The 22,805-nt window shown below is 39.4% G+C and overlaps 1 protein-coding gene across 2 annotated transcripts in view; it reads left to right on the top strand.

The window, feature by feature from the left end:
• Positions 1-22,805, top strand: part of lzts2a (leucine zipper, putative tumor suppressor 2a) — a 44,450-nt gene that overhangs the window by 16,309 nt on the left and 5,336 nt on the right. The window contains exons 2-7 of one of the 2 annotated variants that reach the window (XM_044137481.1): positions 1,217-1,323; positions 17,402-18,050; positions 20,501-21,160; positions 21,275-21,397; positions 21,772-21,918; positions 22,105-22,605. In XM_044137481.1, coding sequence (XP_043993416.1) covers positions 17,433-18,050; positions 20,501-21,160; positions 21,275-21,397; positions 21,772-21,918; positions 22,105-22,605 — 2,049 coding nt within the window. In that variant the 5' untranslated portion in view covers positions 1,217-1,323; positions 17,402-17,432. Of the gene's footprint in view, positions 1-1,216; positions 1,324-5,589; positions 5,839-17,401; positions 18,051-20,500; positions 21,161-21,274; positions 21,398-21,771; positions 21,919-22,104; positions 22,606-22,805 lie in introns of those variants that run through there. The other variant, XM_044137482.1, reaches the window with a different exon arrangement.

The raw sequence follows: 22,805 nt of genomic DNA on the forward strand, positions 1-22,805 counted from the left end.
TTGGAATTAAGCAGCTGCATCCAAGCCATACAGCTTACAAGTAGCTGTGAAGCACAGCTTGGCAGTGAGGCAGTGTGGCACAAATGACCCCTGCAACAGCAACTAGAGAGCAAGAATCAATATCGTATCAATTGTCAGGGAGTAACAAGCTGCCCAATTACCTCATTGGCCAACTGAAAGGAGAGATATTGGGGGAAGGAAAACACTGAAGATTTACATTTATTGTAAAAAAAAAGTTGAGTTCTGATAGCACATCGAATCTTGGTGCTTCACAGCACTTCTTGTCCAACGCCGACACACCGTAGAGTCGTTTATTGCAAGTGTTATAGATTGTAAAACAATTGTTTTGAGCTGATATAGATTGTAAAACAATTGTTTTATGAGCTGGCTGTTCAGTTCAGCCAGCTCATAAAACCACAGAAACACTTCTGTAATTAATTAAAAATATTTCACTCAGTGGCTTCTTTTCATGTTTTTTTTGACTGCTTCTTGTTTTTGGAAAGTTGTTTTACTTTGTTGCTAAAAAATGAAATATAAAAGACAACAAATATGACAACATTTGTAATTAATGCCACATCAGTTGGAGAGTAAAATAATCTGGAATCGCTGAATGCGGATTTAAAAAAATCCTTAGACATAATTTAATCATGAAACCTCTGTTTAAATAAATGAAATTAGTAAAATGGCAACTACCTTTGTGTTTTGCCATGTTTACCATTCACTTGCCTTCTTAAGGAGGTTTTAAATTGTTTCCATTGTTTCTGCTCTTGTTGGAGCCATGTTTCCTGTCAATAATTCAGGTTTGGCTTCTTACGTGACAGACACTGATACAGATATTTGTTTAAAAATGCAAATTACTACATGAGTCCATAATTTTTTCTACAGTTTATCTGCTCTCCTTTAATGATGTTAGTATTTAAATTTACTTAGGAAAGTTTTTCAAACATTTGATTAAAAATACTTTTGCTAGCTCTGTGCTATGGCTTGTAGCCTGTGTTTGTTTATTTTCCCTGTTTCTGAATGAAAATCACCATAATGTACTTCCAAGCCTTTCAGCTGCTTTCACTTCCTTCTCGGTTAGCGCCAAATGCTCGACTCATTTTCACCCAACAAAGAGCCTCTTTTGTTCAATCTGGATGATAATGAACATGTTGCAGAATTGGTGTTATTTGGAAGCAGCTCTGCAACAATGATGCTTTGTGTGTTTTTAATTTAGGCCAAATTGAAAGAATTGCAGAGCTGACTGAGGCCCTGGAATGAGAGCTCCCTGCCATCCTGTCTCCCCCAGACCTCCAGGAGGAGCACGCTGGGCGACACACTGAGGTAAATAACCACACTGAAGAAACAAATACCCTTCTGCAGACAAAGCCCTTCTCTGATGACGTTGACCTTCAGTATTTGCTGAGTCAAACACCCCCCACCCTCCTCCTACCACTCTCATTTCTTCTCTGAGTTTCTCCCTCCCCTTTCAGGTTTTTGTTCTTTTCCTCTTGTCTTTTAGGGAGAGGAGGGCTGTGATCAATGGACTGACTTGATGCTGACCAACTTTAAAGCGGCATAACTTTAGAGTGACTTGTATTATGTTCCTACACAGATGCAGACATATTTCAGGAATTGGGGGTCCTGCCCTTTGGAAAGAGTCTGGTTTAGGATGTGATTTGGGAATGGAAAGCAGTTGGTGTGAATGACACAGAGGTAAAGGGAGGGGAGGGAGAATGAGGAGTTTGAGAGGTCAGAAGTTTGTAGCAGAGTCCATGTTGCTTCATATGGCAATCGGGTGTTTCACAAATAGGTATGTTACTGAATGTTTGTCTCTGCAACTAATCAATTTTTCTGCTTATTTGTAAACTTTGGTAGTTAGTAAAATGTACTGTACAGATCGCTGCACTGGGCTTCTTAATATGGGCAGTGTTTGGAAGATTTGCTAGGTGATAACACTGTATGGTCATCACAGCTGCACCAGCTGTCTGACTCTCTCCGTTTCAGACTATCCATTACAGATCTTCTGTGTCCTCTGCCCTTCTGCTTTCCTTCTGTCCAGCTCAATCCCAGTCCAGCTGTCCCCTTCCTTCTTTAAATTGTTCTCCATATTTCGCACTGCTCTGTTGGAAGGGAACGTCTTCTGGAAAGTCACTTTTTAAACGCTAAAGTGTTTTTGTAGGGGCCAGTCAGTGATTCATGCTTTGAAACATATTTATTCAGGCTGTTCCTTAGAGCTGCACATTATAGTCAATTGCAGATATTGTAATACCAGTGGGTGCAATTCTGTAGTCATAAAGGGCTGCTTAGACACAATATTGGATATTATATGTCCAGAGTCCTGCATTGACATTTTGCATATCGCCATATTATTTGTCTGTTTGGATGGACTCTAAATGACCTTAGCTCTCATGTGCATTTTTCAATATTCTTGATGCTAAAGCATTGGCTTTGCTTTGCACTCTGAAAATATTTTTTATTTAATTAAATAAATAAAATTAATAACATAAATAAAATCTGAATTTCCAAAAAAATAAAGCAATTGGCAAATTCTGAGTTTGAAGTTGATTTGTATTGACTGATAACTAATCAAAGTTGGTGATTTTTTTGGTTTTCACAAATACTTTTCTGGGCAAACATCTTTTCACAGAATCCAAAGTGAATTTTTTTTAATTCTAGACTTTTTGCTTTAGAAATGAATCTCAGACAAAACACATATTTTTAACAGCTCCAGCCTGTTATGCTTTAGCCAGAATATTATAAAAGCTGAAGGTCTGCACTTATGAATGCTGTGGCTGAAACAAGTCATGATGAGGATAATCAAAACTTTAACTGCCATGAATCTATTTATACTCAATTTCGAAGTTTTAATTTATTTCATTTCTGTGCATGTTTATCACTCATAAGCACATTTTCTGCTGGTGTAGCCTTTATTATGGTATATGTCATGACAAACTGACAGAAATGCACTGTTGCATATTAATATAATATATCAGTCTGCTTCCTGTCCCACTTCCCCCTGAATTTTGTTACCGAATTGTCTGGACACCCAGTGATGTTTTATAAGGCTTATTTTTCTGCAGCCCTATAAATTGCACATTAACCCCTGAAAAACAAATGTAACACAAAAAAACAAAACAAAAAAAAAAACAGATAAAAATCCAGATAGTAGAACTTGGCAATATGCTGTTTTGCAGTGTAACATTTACTATGAAATCTTCAGGTCATGTGCACAAATGTGAAAGATTGCAAGGGGAAATGAACCTAGTAAATCACAATGTTGAAAGCAGTCCAGTTTATTTCTGACTCTTGAGGGTTTAATGTGTTGTTCTGCACTGGTGCTCTCAGCTTGTGGGTTATTATTACCTGTTCAGAGGCTGAAATGGAAGCTAGTGCTGACTCACATAGCGTCACACACGTGTATAAAAGACTCAAAAGCTTTCTGGTGTTGTATTTTCAGCCCGCAGAAGACTTGGCCTGTGTTAATGGCAGTAAAGTGCCAAGTCAGAATGCAAAAGTGGACTTTCTTTTCTCTTGCTATAGCAGCATGGGACTCTTCCAGGAAAAGAGAATAAAAAGGATTTCTCACTCTTCCTACTGGTTCTCCATGGCAGCGTAAAACAGTATACCATGAACTGTTGATATATCACTGCCCTGTGAGTTAGGTAAATGTGTTTTTAGTCAGTTAATTTTGAAAAGTAATTACTTTTAATTAGAGAGGGGTTTCCTAAAACCCCCAGAGTATGTCTTTACATTATTTCAGTTTTAGAGAAGGCTTACCTCATCACTGCCTCTTCATTTCATCTCTCCTCTGACATCCTTTGTCCTCTGGACAATAACTTTTCATTTTATTTATTTAGCTGAGAGCTAAGAGATTAGATCATCAGTGTGGTTTGCTTCTTCATAAGTAGGCAGTAACACCTCAGTTAGCTGTAGGCCACTCTTTTTAATGTTTACATTCACTATTCCAGAAAATCTAGACGTGCTAGATAAGTAGTAAGTATTAGATATCTCATTGAGAACTCTTCAGTCCATTATTTGAAAGTGGATGGGACAATTACAAACCTCCCCAGACATGAGCGTCCACCAACACTAACGAGCCATTAGAGAAACGGCAATGATTATCATGGTAGGAGGAGCTGTGGAGACTCACAACTTTGGTGCAAAAAATATATTAACTGCATAAAAACAACAAAAATGTGGCATTTATAGAACAGTGGTCAGAAACCGAAAGTTACTAGAAGATTGTCTCAATCCTGTAAAATATACTCTGGTTATTTTGAGGCTATGTGCCAAACATTTTGTGGTGGAATCATAAATCTGGATTTCAAGCTGAATAGTCCATCTCTCCAATAAAATGTGGAGGTGGCAGTTTAATGTGGGGATACTTTTAGAGACATTGGAAGGGGAATGTAGCTAAATACTGACAATCATAGAAGAAAACCTGCTAGAAACAGTCAAAGACTTGAGACAGGAATGGAGATTCTTCTTCTAGCAACCCCAAACATACAGTCTCAAGGTAGAGTCATTTTAATCCAAGCACATTTTAGAATGGCATAGTCAAAGTCCAGACATAACTTGTTCCCTGATTATTGTTTTTTTTCTCCCATCCAAACTAGCCATAATTGAACAATTTGTAAAGACAAAAATGGTACAATTTCAGTCTCTGCATGAGCTAAGCTGCTGGAGACATAACCCAAACCCCTTGCAGCAAGATGCTTCCATTTTGTACAGTATCAGCTCAGGGAGCTGAATACAAATGAACGCCAGACTTTTTGTGAACCTCAGCTTCACCTTTTTTATGTAACCGGTTAAAACTGTGATGCTGAGGCTGTAGGGTATGCTTTGACTTTCAGCTCCAAAAATCTGAACTGGAGAGGCGTTTCTTTGTTACCTTGATGCACAAACTCTGGTGCCTCTCTTTTATCTCCCCTTCATCATCTGACACTGCCATCACCCTGAAAAATACAAGCTGCAGCGCATGCTGGTTTGACTTTCCACTTCTCTCCTAGTACCTGCTGAACAACGCGCCGTTTTCTCCTCCATGAGCTCAAGAGACCGTGACGAGAGTGTAACTACTAAGACGTGCAGGAAAGTGTTATGCAATTTACCCCCATCTGAGCCAACCGACCCGCCCCCCTCTTCCTTATGCAGAGGCTGGTTCTCTTGATCTAGTCCGTGTTGTTTGGTAATTACACAGCTGGGTATTACTGCACTGTTATAGAGCCAAAGGGGAGATGATGCTGAAACACCACAGTTGTGGGGATGGGTGAGGTGTTCCCCTGATGCCTTCGGGCTGCCGCGCGTTTTCTTTGAAGAAGACAAACGGGAGAATGCTCCCAAAATTGTTAAATCTAATGCAGAATTGTGTTGATGTGGAGATTATGTGTGAAGGAGAAGGGGTGGATGAGTCTCAGGCTGTGAACAGAAAGGGGAGGAGAGTAACTTGTGTGTGTGTGCGTGCGTGTGTGTGTGTGTTACGAGTCAAAATAGAGGCTCAGGGGCTGGCAAACAAAAGTGGGAGAGGGGAGGGAAAAACGAGGTGGAAGAGGAGGAGGCAGAGGCGGTGCTACGGCAGACAGCAGGGAAGGAAAGCTGAGAAGAGGAACACTGGAGTGGAGTGAGACGAGAGAGTACTGGAGGATAAGGAGCCTTCCATTTGAATGTCCTCGTGTCAGGATATGAAGTCCTGGATTGTTGCATCAGAAGAAAACTGGAATGTTGTGGTGACAAGGCAGGATACAGGACAACGAGAAGAAACGGACGTTGAGGAGAGGAATCTCAGCTGACAGAGATATTTTTACTTTTTATTTTACTTTTTACAAAGATCAGCAGCAGCAATGCAGGACTCTCACTGGGGTGTGTATTGTTGCATTTATCTGCGTATGGGTACAAGAGTTTTTTCTCCAAACCTTTAGTCCCCTGTGTTCCTGTTTAGCTTGGCTTGCACTGTTGCTTGAGGGAAAACTTTGCATTCAGGGAAGATGATGTGGAAACTACGTTAATGGGATGAGTAACAGAAAGAAATGTTCCTCAGCAGTTCTAGTTGCACAGATTGGACTAGATTTATTTTTAAATTTGTGATGATTCCTAAAATAGTTGAAGTTAAAGTTTTAAAGTAGCAGGATGCTTCATATTCAGCTTTTCTTTTGAAGTTAGCTGCCCTGTGTAATCTAAAAATGGAAAGATGGATGACTTAGGAGCAGAGAACTCACAGTCTGGATTTATCCAGGTGGATCATAAATTTTTGGTGTGTTGGTCCAGATGCTGTTGCCCTGGTCCTCTGTAAGTTGTGTTTTCAAAGAAGTTGGGGTGCTGATTTGAATTTTCAGCCTTTAGAAAAAGCTGTTCTTCTCACGGGACAGTTGGCCTGAAGGAGGGGGAAACCACTCTGAATTCACTCTGGAGATAAAGGAGAGAGAAATGCTATACACCGGGGATCAAACACACAGCTAAGCTTTACCTCTTAAGTTGTGACCCATAAAATTCATGTTTAAAAGGTAACTTTTATCTTTCTGATGTTGACAAAGCATCGGAAGACAGTGGCTTCTGCTGTTTCTCATGTTTTCCCTCCGTTCTTAATTACAAGTTTTGTTATAAGCTTGGTGGCTGCACACTCTGGTTTCTCATCAGGTTTGCTCTGACCTGAAAGCGATGCGTCAGCAGATGTATATAGACAGGAGCTTTTTTGGGTATCTATCTCTGTAGTGACTGCTGAAAGTTTCATTGAAGAGAAAGCAAGGGAGGGGTTTAATTACCCAGGCTGGGTTTTGGCACAGATTACAGCAGTGACTTTATACTCTATAAATGTTCTAAAGTTGAAGTGAAGATCAAGTATGAGGCGTGAAGTGAAGGGGAGTAAGAGTGGGGACGTGGATCATGGCTTACCTCATCTCCTCTTAACAGGAGAAATGAGGTAAATGTGTGTCACATGTTGCAGGTTACAACCTTTTCCAGACGTGTTGACTCATGTTCGCTGTGTTTGCATCCTGTGTCCACATGCTCACTTTGCTAAGCATGTAGCTTAAAATGAAAAATGATGTCAAATTGTTTGGCTTTCTCACTCCTTTTGGTAAATACTCCTTAACTTACACTATGGTCAGGATGAGGTTTACATCGCTCACTCCATTTTGCATGCAGCGTTTTGTTAACAGTTTATTGTGAAAAATGTGACCCAATTTTTGACTATTTTAACATTTGTTTAAGAGGTGTAATGTAAGAAACTAAAGGAACAGCATCTGAAATATTTCTATCCAGACTTTATGCAGTGAATAATTATTCAGGTTGATATCTGAGGCAATATCTGAATGAGAAATATAATTTTAGAACTAAATCAAAAGTATTATGGAGTAGACTTTGCATAATGTCTATTTCTAGACATTATGAAGTCTAGGGAGTTACTAACTTAATAACTTAGTAACTTTACAAAGTTACTAAGTTGTCTTAGTAACTTTTAAAGTCTTTAGTAACTTTTATTGGGAATTGACATGGTTAATCTGGCTAGCATTGCTAAAACAGACCCCATGTATAATCTCTGGATAATAACCTAACATACTGAGGTTGAAAGGTTCAATAAGATAAAATAACTTTTGCTGTAGCCTCTTCAACCTTCCCGTTATTTGCTAAAAGTTTTGCTCTTTCTCCCTCTCACGCAGCCTAAATAAAATGCAGATTTGTTTTGACATGTTGTACTTTATAAGGCTTGCAATAAAATAACTGCTTATATATGTAATATTGAGTTATGTCCCCACATGAACAACTTTCACTTTTAAATGTTTTTTTTGGATCTGGAACCGGATCTGGGAGTCTTGTTCTCTCGCTGTCTTGCAGCCGGAACGATGTCTCAACATGTCATAAAAACAGTTTCCTTTTGAAACACCTTTGTACAGATTTTGTGCTTCCTCTGACTTCATTTTTAAAAACTTCACTGATACTGAAAATAGCTGACAGTGTAGACATTTACTGAATGAGGAATACTCCAACTAAAATTGTTTAGTAAATACCTAAGCCTATTAGGGCGTAGGTATGGTAAAGACAAAAAAATGGGACTTTCTGATCAGGAAAGACTTGTCAATCCGATGCCCCATGTACTTAGAACATATTTTCAGTGACATTGTAATATTTTGTCTAAGTGTCTCCAGTGACATTACAAGCAATGCATCTTCACATTAATTATAAAGAATCAAATGAAATGAATCTGCTTTCACGTCCTTTGTTTTCCAGTATTTCCCCTAAACTCAGCTCATAGTTTACAGAAAACGTTTATTTGAGGCGCATAAGAAGCACTGATTGTGTGCGACAGAAACACTGGAAGATTGAGTCGTCAGAGGATTAGAAGTTGGTCTGGTTCAGTTTGCTGAATGGGTATTTTCTGTGCCAATGTGCCTTCACGCCATCTTTCCCAAGCTTACAGCGCACGGACAGTATGTCTGAATACATCTGCACATGTGCAACTTTGCAATGTCAGTTATTTTCTCTGAGGAGTGGATGTGAATTATACATCCAGGCTGGCACAGTTACGGTGGTTTTGCTGCTTATGTAATAGCTGCTGTGGAAGTCATTTGCCTTTCTGTACTTAGCAGCACTTTGGTGTGCGTCTGCAGCATTGTGTGCATTCTGATTCAACTCCGATAAGTGATTTCAAGTTGGACCTGCAGTGGTTTTTTTGTAAAATGTTCCAACTTTATTTTACATCTTGTAGTCAAATAAATCATCATTGTCACTTTCAGAAATCAGTGCTACCTCTTCATTCTGACAGATTATGTTAATCAAAAAATGTGGTTGCTTTCAGTTTCAGGAAAGCAGATCCTTTCTCTCTGCTCTGGCCTCTTCTAATCTGAAACAATAGCCTTCCTTTATCCACTGAGCCTTTTGGGGGGGAGGAAGGAAAGCTTAAGAGGGAAAACTGTATTCTTCTCTTCTCTTTTAGGACAATGAGAAGTTAGAACTGCTTTAGTGCGTGGATTTACTCCAACAAACCCCATGTTGGGACCACATTTACTCTGATAAATAATTATAACTTCGACCCTAGTTGTGTGCTAAATCAAAGTGATCCTTGCAAACAGTAGCCCATTGGCCACACTGATCTCTGTTTCTATGCCACTGGCATTCTTGGTATTTCCACTGTCCGTGGTTTCGACCACTGACCACTGCTGGATAATTTGGCTGGAAAGCCTCCTGGAAAATGCAACAATTGGAGCAGAACAGGAATGTCAGCCGTGGTTCTCTTTTTCCCATAACTGCATCATCAGTTCCATCCTGTGCCAGCTGATATTGGAACCACAGCGAGCAGACTGATATATTTTCATGCATATTTTTGGTACCAATTGAAATATGTTTATAAATTACTGTGCAGGCGACCTGTTCAGGGTGAACCCTGCCTCTCGCCCGAAACGTTCGCTGGAGATGGGCACCAGTAACCCTCCTGACCCCACTAGGCACAAGGATGTTAGAAAATGGATGGATGGATTGATGGATAAATTACTGTGCATAACAAAATGCTGATTAGCGACAAGTCTTTTTGATCAGAAACGTCCGAGGTGAAACGGATATCTTTTAAAAATTGTTGATGACATATTAATCATAAAAACAATTTCATTTACTTATATCACAAATCACATTACATCTTTTGATATAGACAAGTTGTAAGATGAGTTGGACCATTATTCAAGATAGCTACTACAACAATAAATAGTATTTTTCACTTTAGGCTGTTTGTACTTCATTAAACCAGTGCTGCACAAACAGCTTTGGTCAACAGTATTTCTCACCCATTCAAATAATATTTTTTAGTATTATAAGCATTTCAATGCCCACAGGTGGATAAATTTCACCACCCAGGCATGTGGGATCCTTGAACAAACATTTATGAGAGAATGGGTCGCTCTCAGGGGTCCAGTAAATTTCAGCATGGTACATTGATAGGATCCCACTTGCACAATAATTCAGATCATTGGTAGAATTTCCTCACTACTAAATATTCCTCAGTGATCTGTCAGTGGTTTCATAAGAAAGTGTGATCATTTAGAAATGACAGTGACTCAGCCAAAAGGTGATAAGCCACTTAAAATCACAGCGCTGGATCAATGGATGTTGATGCGTATTGTGCGCTGAAGTCAGCAATATTTTGCAGAGTTAATAAGACCTTCAAGCTCCATGAGACCGACAGATTATCTTTAGGACAGGGTGTAGAGAGCTTCAAGAGACGGGTGTCTGTGACCTAGCAGCTTTATTCAAGATTTAAATGGATGTAGTGGTGGAAAGCACACCATCATTGGACTCTTTAGCAGTGGTGTCATGTTTTCTGGAGTGATGAACTATGTGTCTGTGACTGGCAATCCAATGTTCAAGTCTTGGCAGATGTAAAGTTTGGTGCAGAAGGGATGGTATTGTGATGTTTCTCTGGCATTGAGCTTATTTCCAGAGATAGCCACCCTTAATGGTTTAGTGTACCAAGACATTTTGGACAAATTCATGATCACAACTTTGTGGGAATAATTTAGGAATGATTCCTTCCTATTTCTGTATGATCGCTTGCCACTGCAAAATGTTTGAATGAATGAGTTTGAAGGGAAAAAAAGGAATTGGTCTGCAAATTCAAGACCTTGTTTAGTTTGAGAGGGGGAAGTGGGTTGTAAATTTTGTTGCCTGATGCCGATTTCTGCCCTTAGTGCAAAGTCACAGACAATAGCATCTGCAGAAAGATTAGATGAAAGAACCAAAGGTGTTTGACCCAATAGATCGCCTTTGTGTTTAATTAACCCTAACCTTAACCATTGCACTTCAGAAAAAATGGTCAAAAATTCCCATATGCATACATTGTGGAAAGATTTATCACAGTAGTTGAAGCTGCTAGAGCTGCTAAGGGTGAGTCATTGATATTTGATGGATTAAGAATGGGATGTGATGCGACTGTTTCACCTATCAGTCAACAGATAACAGACTTGTTAGTCTAAAAAGGTATGTGCATTAAACTTCATGTTAAAGTCTTTGCTAAAACAGTACTAATTAGTTGTCATATTTATAAAAATACCAAAGTATTTTTTATACTTTTTATATAAAGCATGAACCTAGCCATCTGACAGATGCAAACTGAGAAACACAAATTTTTTGTTCATAATCTTAGAAAAGGATTTTGAATCATTTTATATATTTGTGTAAAAATTAGCAACACAAAGCAACCGCATCCCCTTTTCAGCTCCATGGCAGTTTCAGCAAAGACTACAAGCTCATGATGACGTCTTTTTTCTCATGACACCTATGCTCTTTGGTTTTGCATGCTTCTATGTTTGATTAACCATTGGGATCAGAATTCAAAGCTCGCGCAGATCATATCTTGACTCAAACTTGACTTTATCTAATTAAATTTTAATCTGTCTGTATGATTGCATTGATTTGCTTAGACTTTTCTCTACATATATTACGTCAGTTTCTCTTATGAATCCCATGACACAATTGCTGTGAACTAGACGTTTATAAATATACACAATTAAATTATAATATTTTAAGCACATTGTTACTAGTTAATGTAGCCATTTGAACTTATGAAAATGCCAGTGTCATCAGAAAGGCTGATAGTTCTTCAGCTTAAACAAATGGTTTCCCAAGAGCTGTGCGAAAAATGCAGATGATCAACTGAAGACTGGCGCATTTCTCTGGTCACATACCAGATTTTTAGTGCATATCTTCCTTTTTATTCCAGAGTTTACTTTTAGATCCTTTTGATCTGCTGGAGATGTGTGTAAAGGAGAAACAGATTCGAGTCGATTCATTCTCACTTCCAGATTGAAGCCAGATGCTTTGAGATGTTAGGGAACCAACCTGTCTGCTGTTACACAAAACACATTCATTCACCTATTCACTCCCACTTTTCCTTCCTTCCTTTTTCCATTCTTCATGTCTCACTATCTCATTTCACCCTGTACATAAAAATTGTGGGCCTCCAGTATCATGGCAACACTTCCAAACAAAGGGAAAGGCTCGAGTCTGCAGCAACAGCAAGTTGGTTGTAAAAGAAGAGATGGAAGGAAAAAAAAAACTTAAAAAAAAGAGGACCTGCTGCCAAATACGTCTGTATAAACTTCTTTGTAGAAAGCTCATTTGTTTTACAACAACAACAAAAAAAGCTGCTTTGATAAATTCATAGTTCCGTAATAGTTAGGGCACAAACACTTTTTGGTTCAAAGTCACAATGTCAACAATGCTATCCACCACAATACGTGCCTGGTTTAGGTGAAGAGGGCTCTGATGTGATTGGTTACACAAACGTAGTGCGACCTTAAAGCTGTCCCGTGTGGGGGTAGGTGACAATGAGCGACCAGAGACAGTCATTGTGTTGGAATGGAGGCACAATATAACCTCAGGCCCTTTGGCAAAACTTTAAAAGAGCTCAGTTTTTTCGGTGGAGCTGGTTTTCTCAATGCAGCGCGGCCTTCTTTTGTCTGAAATTTGATGTTAGAGATTACCATTAATTTATCACAAATAAATGGGAGAATAAACAGGGTGTGGACACATCACCTTTCTGAGCTAATGTGTGTGTCGGTGTCTTGCTGCCAAGCTTCTATTGTGGATTCTTTTTTGTTTGCAGATGCCAAACATTATTCCAGCTTATCTTTACTGCTTAGGTTTTTCTGGGCTCAAGTCTCACAGTTAAACCTTTTTTGTGTTGATCTATATTAGTAAAGGTCAATCGGAAATTCTGCTGATATAAAACAACCTCTTCACTAAACATAAATGACTTTATAGACTTTAATTTTATTTTTAAGGTACTGTTCCTCCCAAAAAAATAAAAACTGTGTAATGACCAGGTAGCCAAATAGCTGTGAATTGATCCAATTATGTCCTTTTTCGTGATTGAAGGATTTCTGATGCTGAATTAACAAGTTAATTATTTTCCTAACTCTAAAGTTATTTCAGTGGCAGTGTGCCACAGTACAGGTATAGGCAGATGGAAATCTAGTCACATAGGGCTAAGAAGACAGGATGCCGAAAGAATAAGGGGTTGAAAAACTAAAGGAGAGTGGCAGGAGAGGTAATCCATCTGTAAACAGGAAAGTAGGAAGGGAAATTAAGTGTAGGAAGGAAGTGGGAAACTCCTAAAATATGACTTAAGAAAAACATCACCTCTGCCACTGATTGAACTTCTCTGAAGATGATCTTCACATGTATTTAGGCATTCGTCTTCATTGGAAAGTGACCTAAAGCATCACTGCACCAGATGTAGATTAAGCAATAAAAAATATAATAAGCAGAAAACATTGCAGATTTTTACCCAATTAAATGTCATTTACAGCCACCAGATATTTTTTTTTTCTCTAAGCAATGAGATGATTTTCTGCTGTCTCTTATTTCATGATTCAATTCTTGGCATGTTTAAAAACCTGTGAAATTAATTGTAGTTAGTGAATCGTTTCACATATATTAAGCATACGTGTCACTTATGATGCACCCAACTTTGTTTGCTGAATTTGCCAAAACAGAATTTACTAATAAAGGCAGCTGAGAATGACTAATTAAACTGTAGACAAGATAAACTGAAGATCTCAGAAAAATGTTACAAAACCTTGAGAATCTGAACAGTTAGTTTCAGGCAGGTTGTAGGGTTAGGGTTATTATCATCAATCAAACACGTTCTCTCTGCTCTGAGCAAATACTTTCCAGTACTTATTAACTTGCATAAGTTAATTGTTCACTCATATGTGAACAAATTTCAGTTTTTTCCAGCTCTGGATGAAAATGGAAAAAGAAGAAAAGAAGGGAAATAAATTTGTATTTACAAGCTTTTTTCCATATTTTCTTTTTTTTATCACAAACTATAGTTTTTGCATTTTCCATCTCTGCAACAATGACAGTAAATTTACAATGTACCATTTATGTGTTATAAAGCAATTTGGAAAAGCATCAAATTTTGAAATCAGTATTATGTGTGATCCCTGCTCTGCTTGCTGGTTCATTATTGAAATCTAATAAGACCCATTCACGTGAAGGCCTCTGCCTTTATTATATAACTCTTGAAACCACAATTAATATTTTTTTCTTCTGCTAAAGGATCTAGAAGGGGAATAAATGAGGAAAAAAGACTTAAATAGCAAAATTACTCCTGAAACTGACGCAACATTTTCTCATATTGAGGAATTAGAAGAACAGATGGTGTTTCTGTCCACATTAACTGTCTTAAGGTTCTCAAACTGGATTACAATGCCTGATTTCTCCAAGCACTTGTGGCCTCTCTTCGGACTACCTGTTCTTGTAAAATCCCCTCAACCTCTCCATCAGTCACCCCCTTTCTGCCTGCCTTTGTTTCATCACCTCTAAAATGCCCTTTTTTCTCTTTTCTCTCAATTCTCACGTCTCCGACTCTGTCAGGGCCCAGCAGAGTCTCCACTACAGCTCAGAGGTTGCGTGTGATTGCAAATGGGGGGAATCCACTGCAGGGGAATAATACGCTTCCTCTTTTGGCATTTTTAACAGACTTATCATAACAGGATTATTTCCTCCCTGTCGCAGGACCTCCTTCTGCATCTTGTTAGAAAGCTACCTGGAAACTTATTATTCTGGCCCAGTTGATGTGAAGGATAAATTCAAGCACAATATGATCTAGTGCAGTTCTAATTTCAATCTGTCAGAAAATGCAATGCATTAGGTTGTACGTTTTATGAATTTAGATTTAAGTTCCCTGTGTTGCCTCCTGCTAGGTGTAGGCAAAACAGTTTATTTTTAAATGCTTCAGTGTCAGAAAATGTTCAGGAAGTGGAAATTTTCTCTATATTTAGTGGTGATTAAAGCTTGTTTTTCCCTCTGCCCAATTTGTGCTGTTGACTGGAGAAGAAGATGCATCCACTGAGGAACAAGTGATGGGAACATAAAGTATTTTCACTTTCTCAGAGGAATGTATCAACAAAGAAAGATGGGGGGGGAGCTTCACCAACCTAAAGAAACAGCCCAGTGAGGAACATGAGAGGGGGATATTAGCCTTTGAGATTTGTTGCCGTAGTAGCCAGAACAATATTCCCTCCAGTGGAGGTCACGAGGTTGGGAAGGATGAAATCAAACCAGTTCCCTGCAACTCATCAGGAGGTCACAGGGTAACAGCTTAGGGGGGGGCATGGTTGATGGTTGCAGAGGGTTGTTAATTCTATTATCCTTGGCCAAGAGGTCCTTGTCAGGGCTTGAAGTGGAGAAGGAGGGCGAGGAGGAGGCAGCGGCTGCATAAAAGGTAACAGGAGGTTGTGAGCTCTGACTATTTTGGCATTGAGAGTGATCACATACCACAAATATCTTTATCTTCTTGACTCATGTGGACTCACAGAGTCAGTGTCCTCCCTTTACCATCCCCCCACATCCTGCATTTGAAATCATCTCTTTAGTGAGTGTTGAGTGGACTGGCAGAAACCAACTGAGTGCTTATTTACAGATTACTACCATAACATAGTAATTTTTTTTTTATTACAGATTATGCGGATTTCCACTCACCACAACGTTTTTATGTAACATCCAGTATGTGTTTATCTGATGTGACATTGTTTCTGAATAAAAAGTTCAACTGCTTTTTATGAAAAATGTTGCTACGCAGCATTAATTTGTTATTCTTAGATGTGGGAAATGGATATGTCACAGTTGTATTGTTAAGGCATTACCAGAGGTAAAAGTTCGTAGCCTATGTATATTTATTTATCCTCTCAGTGGATGATCTGCAATATTCATTATTCAGATTTCTTAAAAGTTAAATACCCTAACCCACCACAAACCCACGTGGGCTACAGAACCAGTGAAATCTTTCTTTTTAAAGTTTTATTTGCCATTAGTGGAGAATGCAAAATATTCATATAAATAACTATATCTTTTGTGCAACACTGTGGTTAGATTTAGAAAATATGTTGAGATATTTGTGGCGACATCTTTATTTTTGAAATCTAGCATCAGTGCTCCTAAAATGTAACTTTTGTCACAGCAGCTATTTACCAACTTTTATTGTCTGCTTGTAAGAAAATCTTAGCTCAGTGGTCTTGAAGATGTGTGTCCTTCCAGTCCTCCAGGGCAACAAACACTGATGATACAGAGTCTTCAAATGGAGGGCTCAGCCTGCTGCAGCTCTTTGTATTTATATTATCTGCTCATGTTCCTGTCCCTAAAAATAGTTTCACTGAGGCTATTGTTGGTTTCTTCAAAGTTGTTTTGATGAGTGTGAGCAGAGTAACTGTAAGAAAGAAAAGTGACTGAAACTCAAAACTCAGTAAATTCAGATGAGTGCTTGCAGTTACAGATGAGGACTTTTAGAAAAAAAATCAAAGCTGATTGTGATATTGTGATTCACCCCTGTCCCTGGTCCGTGTTTCCAAGCACATTCACTGCACTTTAGCATCTTTAATGTGCAGTTAGCATTGTTAGTGTGGATGGCATTTCAAAAACGGTTTCTCTTGAGAAAATCAGGTACGACATTGTATGTCAACTTTGCTCTACTCCATTTTACGTTCCTGTTATTAACTAAATGCTTCTCCCTTTCTTGTAGCATTAATGAACCAGATATAATATAAATGGTTTCCTTTAGCATAACATAGGGTGTTAGCTCATACATAACATCCTCCTGATTTCATTTTTGAATAAATGCATTCAGTAGGATGCATTTAATATAAATTGTATTCAGTAAAACTTAAATTTAAGAGTTTCCGTTTTGCAAATGTCAAAACACAGAGGGACAAAGAAGAGAGGTTTTCATTTTTGTCGTATTCCTAAAAATACTCACCAAATATATATAGTACTGAGAACAAATGTGAACTTTTGAATTTAAAATTAGGATCATCATTAAGCCTACTTTGCTACTTGTACTAATTGTAAAAGTCTTAATTTAAGGGGAGAAGATATTTTAAAATAGAAACTAACATTTTGTTGTTGCTTAAGTGATTATATAGAGGTTGTAAACTGAAGGATTGCTGTTTAAACTTTATTTACTTTGCCATTTTAGTGGCCCTGCATACAGGGTTTTGCAGGTCCCTGCAAATCCTTGCAGGTTTGTCAATTCGATTAATATCTAAATGAAAATCAATGGAAAAGTTCTCAATTTATCATTAAGATGCTGACACTTCACTCCATCCCTTGGGATCTTGCCATTCAATGTGGATTTCATGTGGCTCTGAACTCACAACCTTTTCTGTGTATGACTCGATCAGTTGTATTGTTTTTGTTGGCTGTTTTGCAGGAATGATCAGAAAAAGGTTTTGCTCATTGGGGCCAAATTCTTACTCCTTTAGTAATCTAAGGATCCTCATACTGGCTTTGATGCCATTGAAACAGAAAATATTCTAAATAAAGGCTTAAGATGACCTACTTAGGCAAATATAGTCCTGTTATAAAACATGTCTCAGGGTTAGTTTTCTTCTACTTAAAGCATATGACTATAATATCTTTGTTTCTTTTCTCCTGTTAGTGTGCTGTTCGTCTGATGCGGTCAGGCTGCCATGGCTCTGGTCCAGGCACTTCCTGTGAGTGACCACCCCAATCCAGGTCTTGACCTTCACCAGTGCCGGCCATTGTCACCCCACTCCTCCTCGGACTTCTGCTCCGGTCCTTGTGGGGCCTGCAACTCCGACATAGCCATGGGTTCAGTCAGCAGTCTCATATCAGGCAGGACATATCAAGAGAGGCACTGCAGGGCTGGCAGCGAATTCACCAACAAACCACGTCGCTCCACGCCGGCCACCAGCTGTTTCCGGCTGCAGGACAAAACCCTCCGCAGCGGGAGCTCCCTGGAGCAGCTGCTGGTCAACAGCAACCATACACAGCCTCAGGCCCAGGTTCTCCCTCCGCCACTGCCCACCAAAAAGCAGCCGCGACCTGGAAACTCTGCCGGCGCAGGTGGGGGTGGAATGGCTGCTGGAGCAGCCGGAGGTGGAATCAATGCAAACTTTGGATATGTAAGCGAAGAAGTGGTTGTTGGAGACTGGAACGACAACCTGGTGCTGACCGTCGCCAGTCCCTGCAGCGACCTGGAGGACCAAAAGGACAATGGGACTGTGAACGGCAACATCGGTGGGCCTCCTCCCAAACTCATCCCAGTGTCTGGACAGCTAGAGAAGGTGAGGAGATGATGAGATATTTGGATTCAACAAAGGTCAAACTGTCTTTAGTTTTGTTTGTTTTTTTTGAAAGAAAGTTTCAACAACAAATTAAACTGAATGAAATATGTGTTGCTTAATGTATTTGGTAACCAGCCTTAAAACTATAATACTCTATTGTGCTTCAAAAATAATTTTATTTTCTCTCTTCATTTTAAAAAACTCCACGTTTGAGTTATCTGCAAATTTCTGGTGTTTCCACTTGATCTTTATTAGACTGCTGACAGACAATGTTCTTGGAGGCCTGCTATTAATACCATCATTTTTCAGACTTTGCAGAATACGAAACATAATGTCAGAGGATATCTTTGATGGTCAGTAACTTATAAAGAGGGACCAATGATGGTCTTAAATTTCCTCCATCCATTCACACTGTCCCCCTGTGAAATGGTGGAGTCCAAACTCTTGAGATAGAAATTTACAGCATTTTCAAAGTGATGAACACCAACCAGACCTGAAATATTTCAGATTATATTCAATATATATATATATATTTTTTTTTTTTTTACAGAACCCTTGTAGAAACAGCACTGGAATAATAATAATAAAGGCTAATGGTTATTAGGTTACGTTTTACTGGCTACAGAGCCAGGAGTTTCTTGGTTAATTAGAGTATTATCATTATTACCCTGTGCCTATGTCCGAGTTTAATATAGAGAAATCAAGAATTAATATAATAAATACATACATTTTTAAAGAAATATGGTATTTACAACATAACACATACATAAACAAGAAGAGAACTGAAATGGTTTATTGACAAGTAAAGAACTAATAACTAGGTATACCAACACAAAATTATTAGCTAAAAATAAAAATGAATAAAAATGTCAAAATGTTGCCACATTTCACATTAAATGTATTATTATTAATTATGTGGTTATTATTTTTAGTAGTAGTAAATTATATGATTGTTGTCAGATGTTTTATTTGTACCTTTGTGGAAAAAGAGCAGAAAAATTTTAACAATGTTTTCTTTTTTCTCTGAAGATATTTTTTAGTTCAGGTTGGATGCATTTAAATATAACAGTCTTCTCACTTTTCTGTCTATAAAAATAATAATACATTTTCTGTGTGTATTTATGTGTATGTTTTCAAACCAGAATATATGTTTTATCAATCTTAAAATTTTGTTTTAACAAATCTCTGTTCTGTTTTGAATTTGAGTTTGTCCAAAATGTTTTACATTTTTGGATTAAAAGCCATCCAGCTTTCATCAAAAAACACAATCAGTGAAATACTTTCTTAATGCGTATTTCTCATTAAGAGCTTGCTTTAGTAGTCATATTTTCCAACAATGATTCCACCATGCACATCACCGACGAAAAAGCAATAATTTATTTTTTTTCTTTAAGTGGAAAACTGTAATTTCTTGATCTTTCCATTCACTTCAATTAATCTGTTGACACATTTATTTCAGTATGTGTTCTTGCTTATGACTGATTTGATCTACCGCATGTCAAAACATCTTACACTGTTACTAAGAGGAACACTGCAATGGGATTTTAAGATGTTTTTATTTTTGTCCAGAAGCATTTGAAGCAAAGTGACTGATTACTGAACCAGAAATCTTCATTTGCGACTGAAATTCTGTACTGTAAAACATCTGAAGGCTTTAATGACTGAGACATCATTTTCATCAGATTCCCATTATTTAGCTCATTTTCATCGACCCATTGAGCCAGACCAGCTCAGATGGATCAGCTTCTTTGACCTTTAATCAAATGTCCTCTCTTCTTAGTCCATCTATTGATTTACTCGTTCATTAAGAATATCAGTATCAGTGAAGTCTATATGTAGGCTATTCTGACAGTGGTACAGGTCAGAATATCAGTCACCTCGTTTGAAATAGGCTAATCAAAAAATCAAATAAAATTTTATTTGTATAGCACATTTCAGCAGCAAGGCATTTCAAAGTGCTTTACATCAAATCAAACACAAAAACACAATGCAACATAGAATCAACAATAAAAACACAACATCAAGTCAGATTCCGTCAATAAATTTGCAATTGATTACGTTTCAAATACAACTCTAAACAAGTGGGTTTTTAGTTTCATTAAGAATATCAGTATCAGTGAAGTCTATATGGAAGGCTATTCCAGTGGTCATAGATGCTGAATATCCGCTCACCTCGTTGGTTCTGAAATAGGCTAATAGCAGTATACTCATTAAAATTTTCCATATTACATTATTGCTACAACCTTTATGTTTGTGTTGTGTAGTGCTATTTATTTCATCTAGATTTTCTGAAATGTAACATGGAATCATTAGTAGTAGCTAAACAAGAATAGATGGGGCTGACTTTTATTTTTTTTTTGCATAAGTAATAAATATGCTTAAGTAAAGTAGCACAGATGAGCTTTTTGTAAGTCAGAAATGATCAATTGTTTTATTTTCTTTCCTTTCAGAACATGGAGAAAGTCTTGATTCGTCCCACGGCTTTCAAACCTGTCGTCCCCAAGAACCGTCACTCGGTGCAGTACCTGTCTCCACGGCCAGGAGGCAGCAGTCTGTCCGAGAGCCAGGCCAGCCTAAACCTCCTGTTGCCCCTCGCCGCCCCCAACAGCACGAGCAGCACAAACAGCAACATTGGCAGCTCCAGCTCCAGCTCTGAGGGGAAAACCAATTCGTGCGGAGGCCGTAACGCTCGCAGCATCCAGTCCTGCTCCATGTCCGACTCAGGGAGAAACTCCCTCTCCAGCCTCCCCACCCACAGCAGCACAGGCTACAGTTTGGCCCCCAGCGAAGGATCCAGCTCGGGGTCTGGTTCCGGGGGCTCGGTGGAGCCGGTGTCGGCTCTGGTTCGCAACACTTCAGGAGGAAGTGGCGGCCACGGTCACAGCAATTCGGACAGCGGACGCTCCTCCTTCAGCAAAAGCACAGGCTCGGGGTCGCTGAGCGGGCGCGGGCAGCCCCTCTCTGACAGCGGGTCCTGTGGGCACTCGCCACCGCCTGTGGAGGGATACGAAGTGGTGGTGAAGGAGCTGGAAGAGAAGCTGAGGGAGCGAGACCTGGAGCTCCAACAGCTCCGGGAAAACCTGGATGAGAACGAGGCAGCCATCTGCCAGGTGGGGCGCCGTCATCCCGTCACACAAGCAAAACTCATTTAAAATGTCAGATAAAGCCTTTGATGTTGACGCTGGTTCAGAAAACTGTCTGACTCATGCCTTTTGCGTTGGAAGGTGTATGAAGAGAAGCAGCGACGGTGTGAAAGAGAGATGGAGGAGTTGAGACAGAGCTGTGCAGTCAAGATGAAACAGACATCTCAGAAAGCTCAGAGAGCACAGCAGGTGCTGCAGTTACAGGTAAGTCAGACACATAGAAACATTTTATGTCTTATGCAGTGCTTTGCAAAGCTATTCATACCCCTTTTAGACTTTTCACGTTTTGTCACATTACAACCACAACCCTGAATGTATTTTATTAGGATTCCTTTTGCTCACCGATGATCTCTAACGACTTCAGAGACCTTTACAAAGCTGCGGGGGATTGTACATTTTGAAGTTATGCAACTGAAATATGTTTTCTAAACTTCTATAGTGTACAAAATATGTTGGTTTTTTTTTTTAAATGTCAGCTTTAAGTAACCTGACTACGTTGTCTTTTTGTCTCTGGAATTAAAAATCGTCATGTGATAATTTGACCTTCATATCGAACCAGCATGTCTGCTCGTTCCCAGGTATTCCAGCTACAGCAGGAGAAAAAGAAGCTGCAGGAGGATTTCTCATCCCTGCTGCAGGACAGAGAAACACTAGAGAGAAAATGTGCCACCATCCAGAGGGAGCAGACGCAGCTGGGGCCCCGTCTGGAGGAGACGAAGTGGGAGGTGAGTAAGAATGTGACTTTGGAAAGGTCAGATTCTGAATCGCAGTGTCTCTGACTTTGGCAGGAAACCTTTGCTGTACGTCTCTTTTTTTTGTTACTATAAAATGTTTGAGTATGATAAGGCTGCGTTATGCAAGTAATTCTAGAGTTTCTGCCTTCCTCTAACACATTTCGTGCTCTTCATCAGGTTTGTCAGAAGTCAGGAGAGATCTCGCTCCTGAAGCAGCAGCTGAAAGAAATCCAGTCTGAGCTCAGCCAGAAAGCAGGTGACATTGTCGTGCTCAAGGCCCAGCTCAGGGAAGCTCGCTCCGAACTGCAATCGAGCCAGGGCCGAACCCAGGAGGCCCAGACCGCCCTGCGGACGAGATCTCTGGAGCTGGAGGTCTGCGAGAACGAACTCCAAAGACGCAAGAGTGAAGCCGAGCTGCTGCGGGAGAAGGTCAGCCGTCTGGAGGATGAGTCGGGCCGGATCCACGACACACTGTCCAATCACAGCGTAAACGCGCCCAAGAAGGGGCTCGGCATGAGCCTGTCGTTTCAACAGGGAAGAGTTGTGATAGGAAGGGCAGGTCCCAGTCCCTGCATGTACCGTGATGGAGAGGACGGTTACCTGGTGTGGGGCGGAGAGAGCGACGAAGCCAAGGCTCAGAGGCAGAATGTAGAAACGCTAATGGGACTCAGACAGCAGGTACCTTTTTGGCAATTCTTTGTGGCACAGAAAACAAAAGTAGATATAAAAAAAAGTGGAATTTTTATGAATATTTTAGCAAACTGCCTTTTGGATACAGTTCAGTTTATTTTTATAGCAAATGGGCCAAATTCTTAAAAAATATATGATCATATCACAGGGTTTCCCCCAGAAAACTTGCTAGACGCGATGCTCAGGGC

This window comes from Gambusia affinis, linkage group LG13, assembly GCF_019740435.1.
Source record: "Gambusia affinis linkage group LG13, SWU_Gaff_1.0, whole genome shotgun sequence".
In the NCBI taxonomy this organism is placed as follows: domain Eukaryota; kingdom Metazoa; phylum Chordata; class Actinopteri; order Cyprinodontiformes; family Poeciliidae; genus Gambusia; species Gambusia affinis.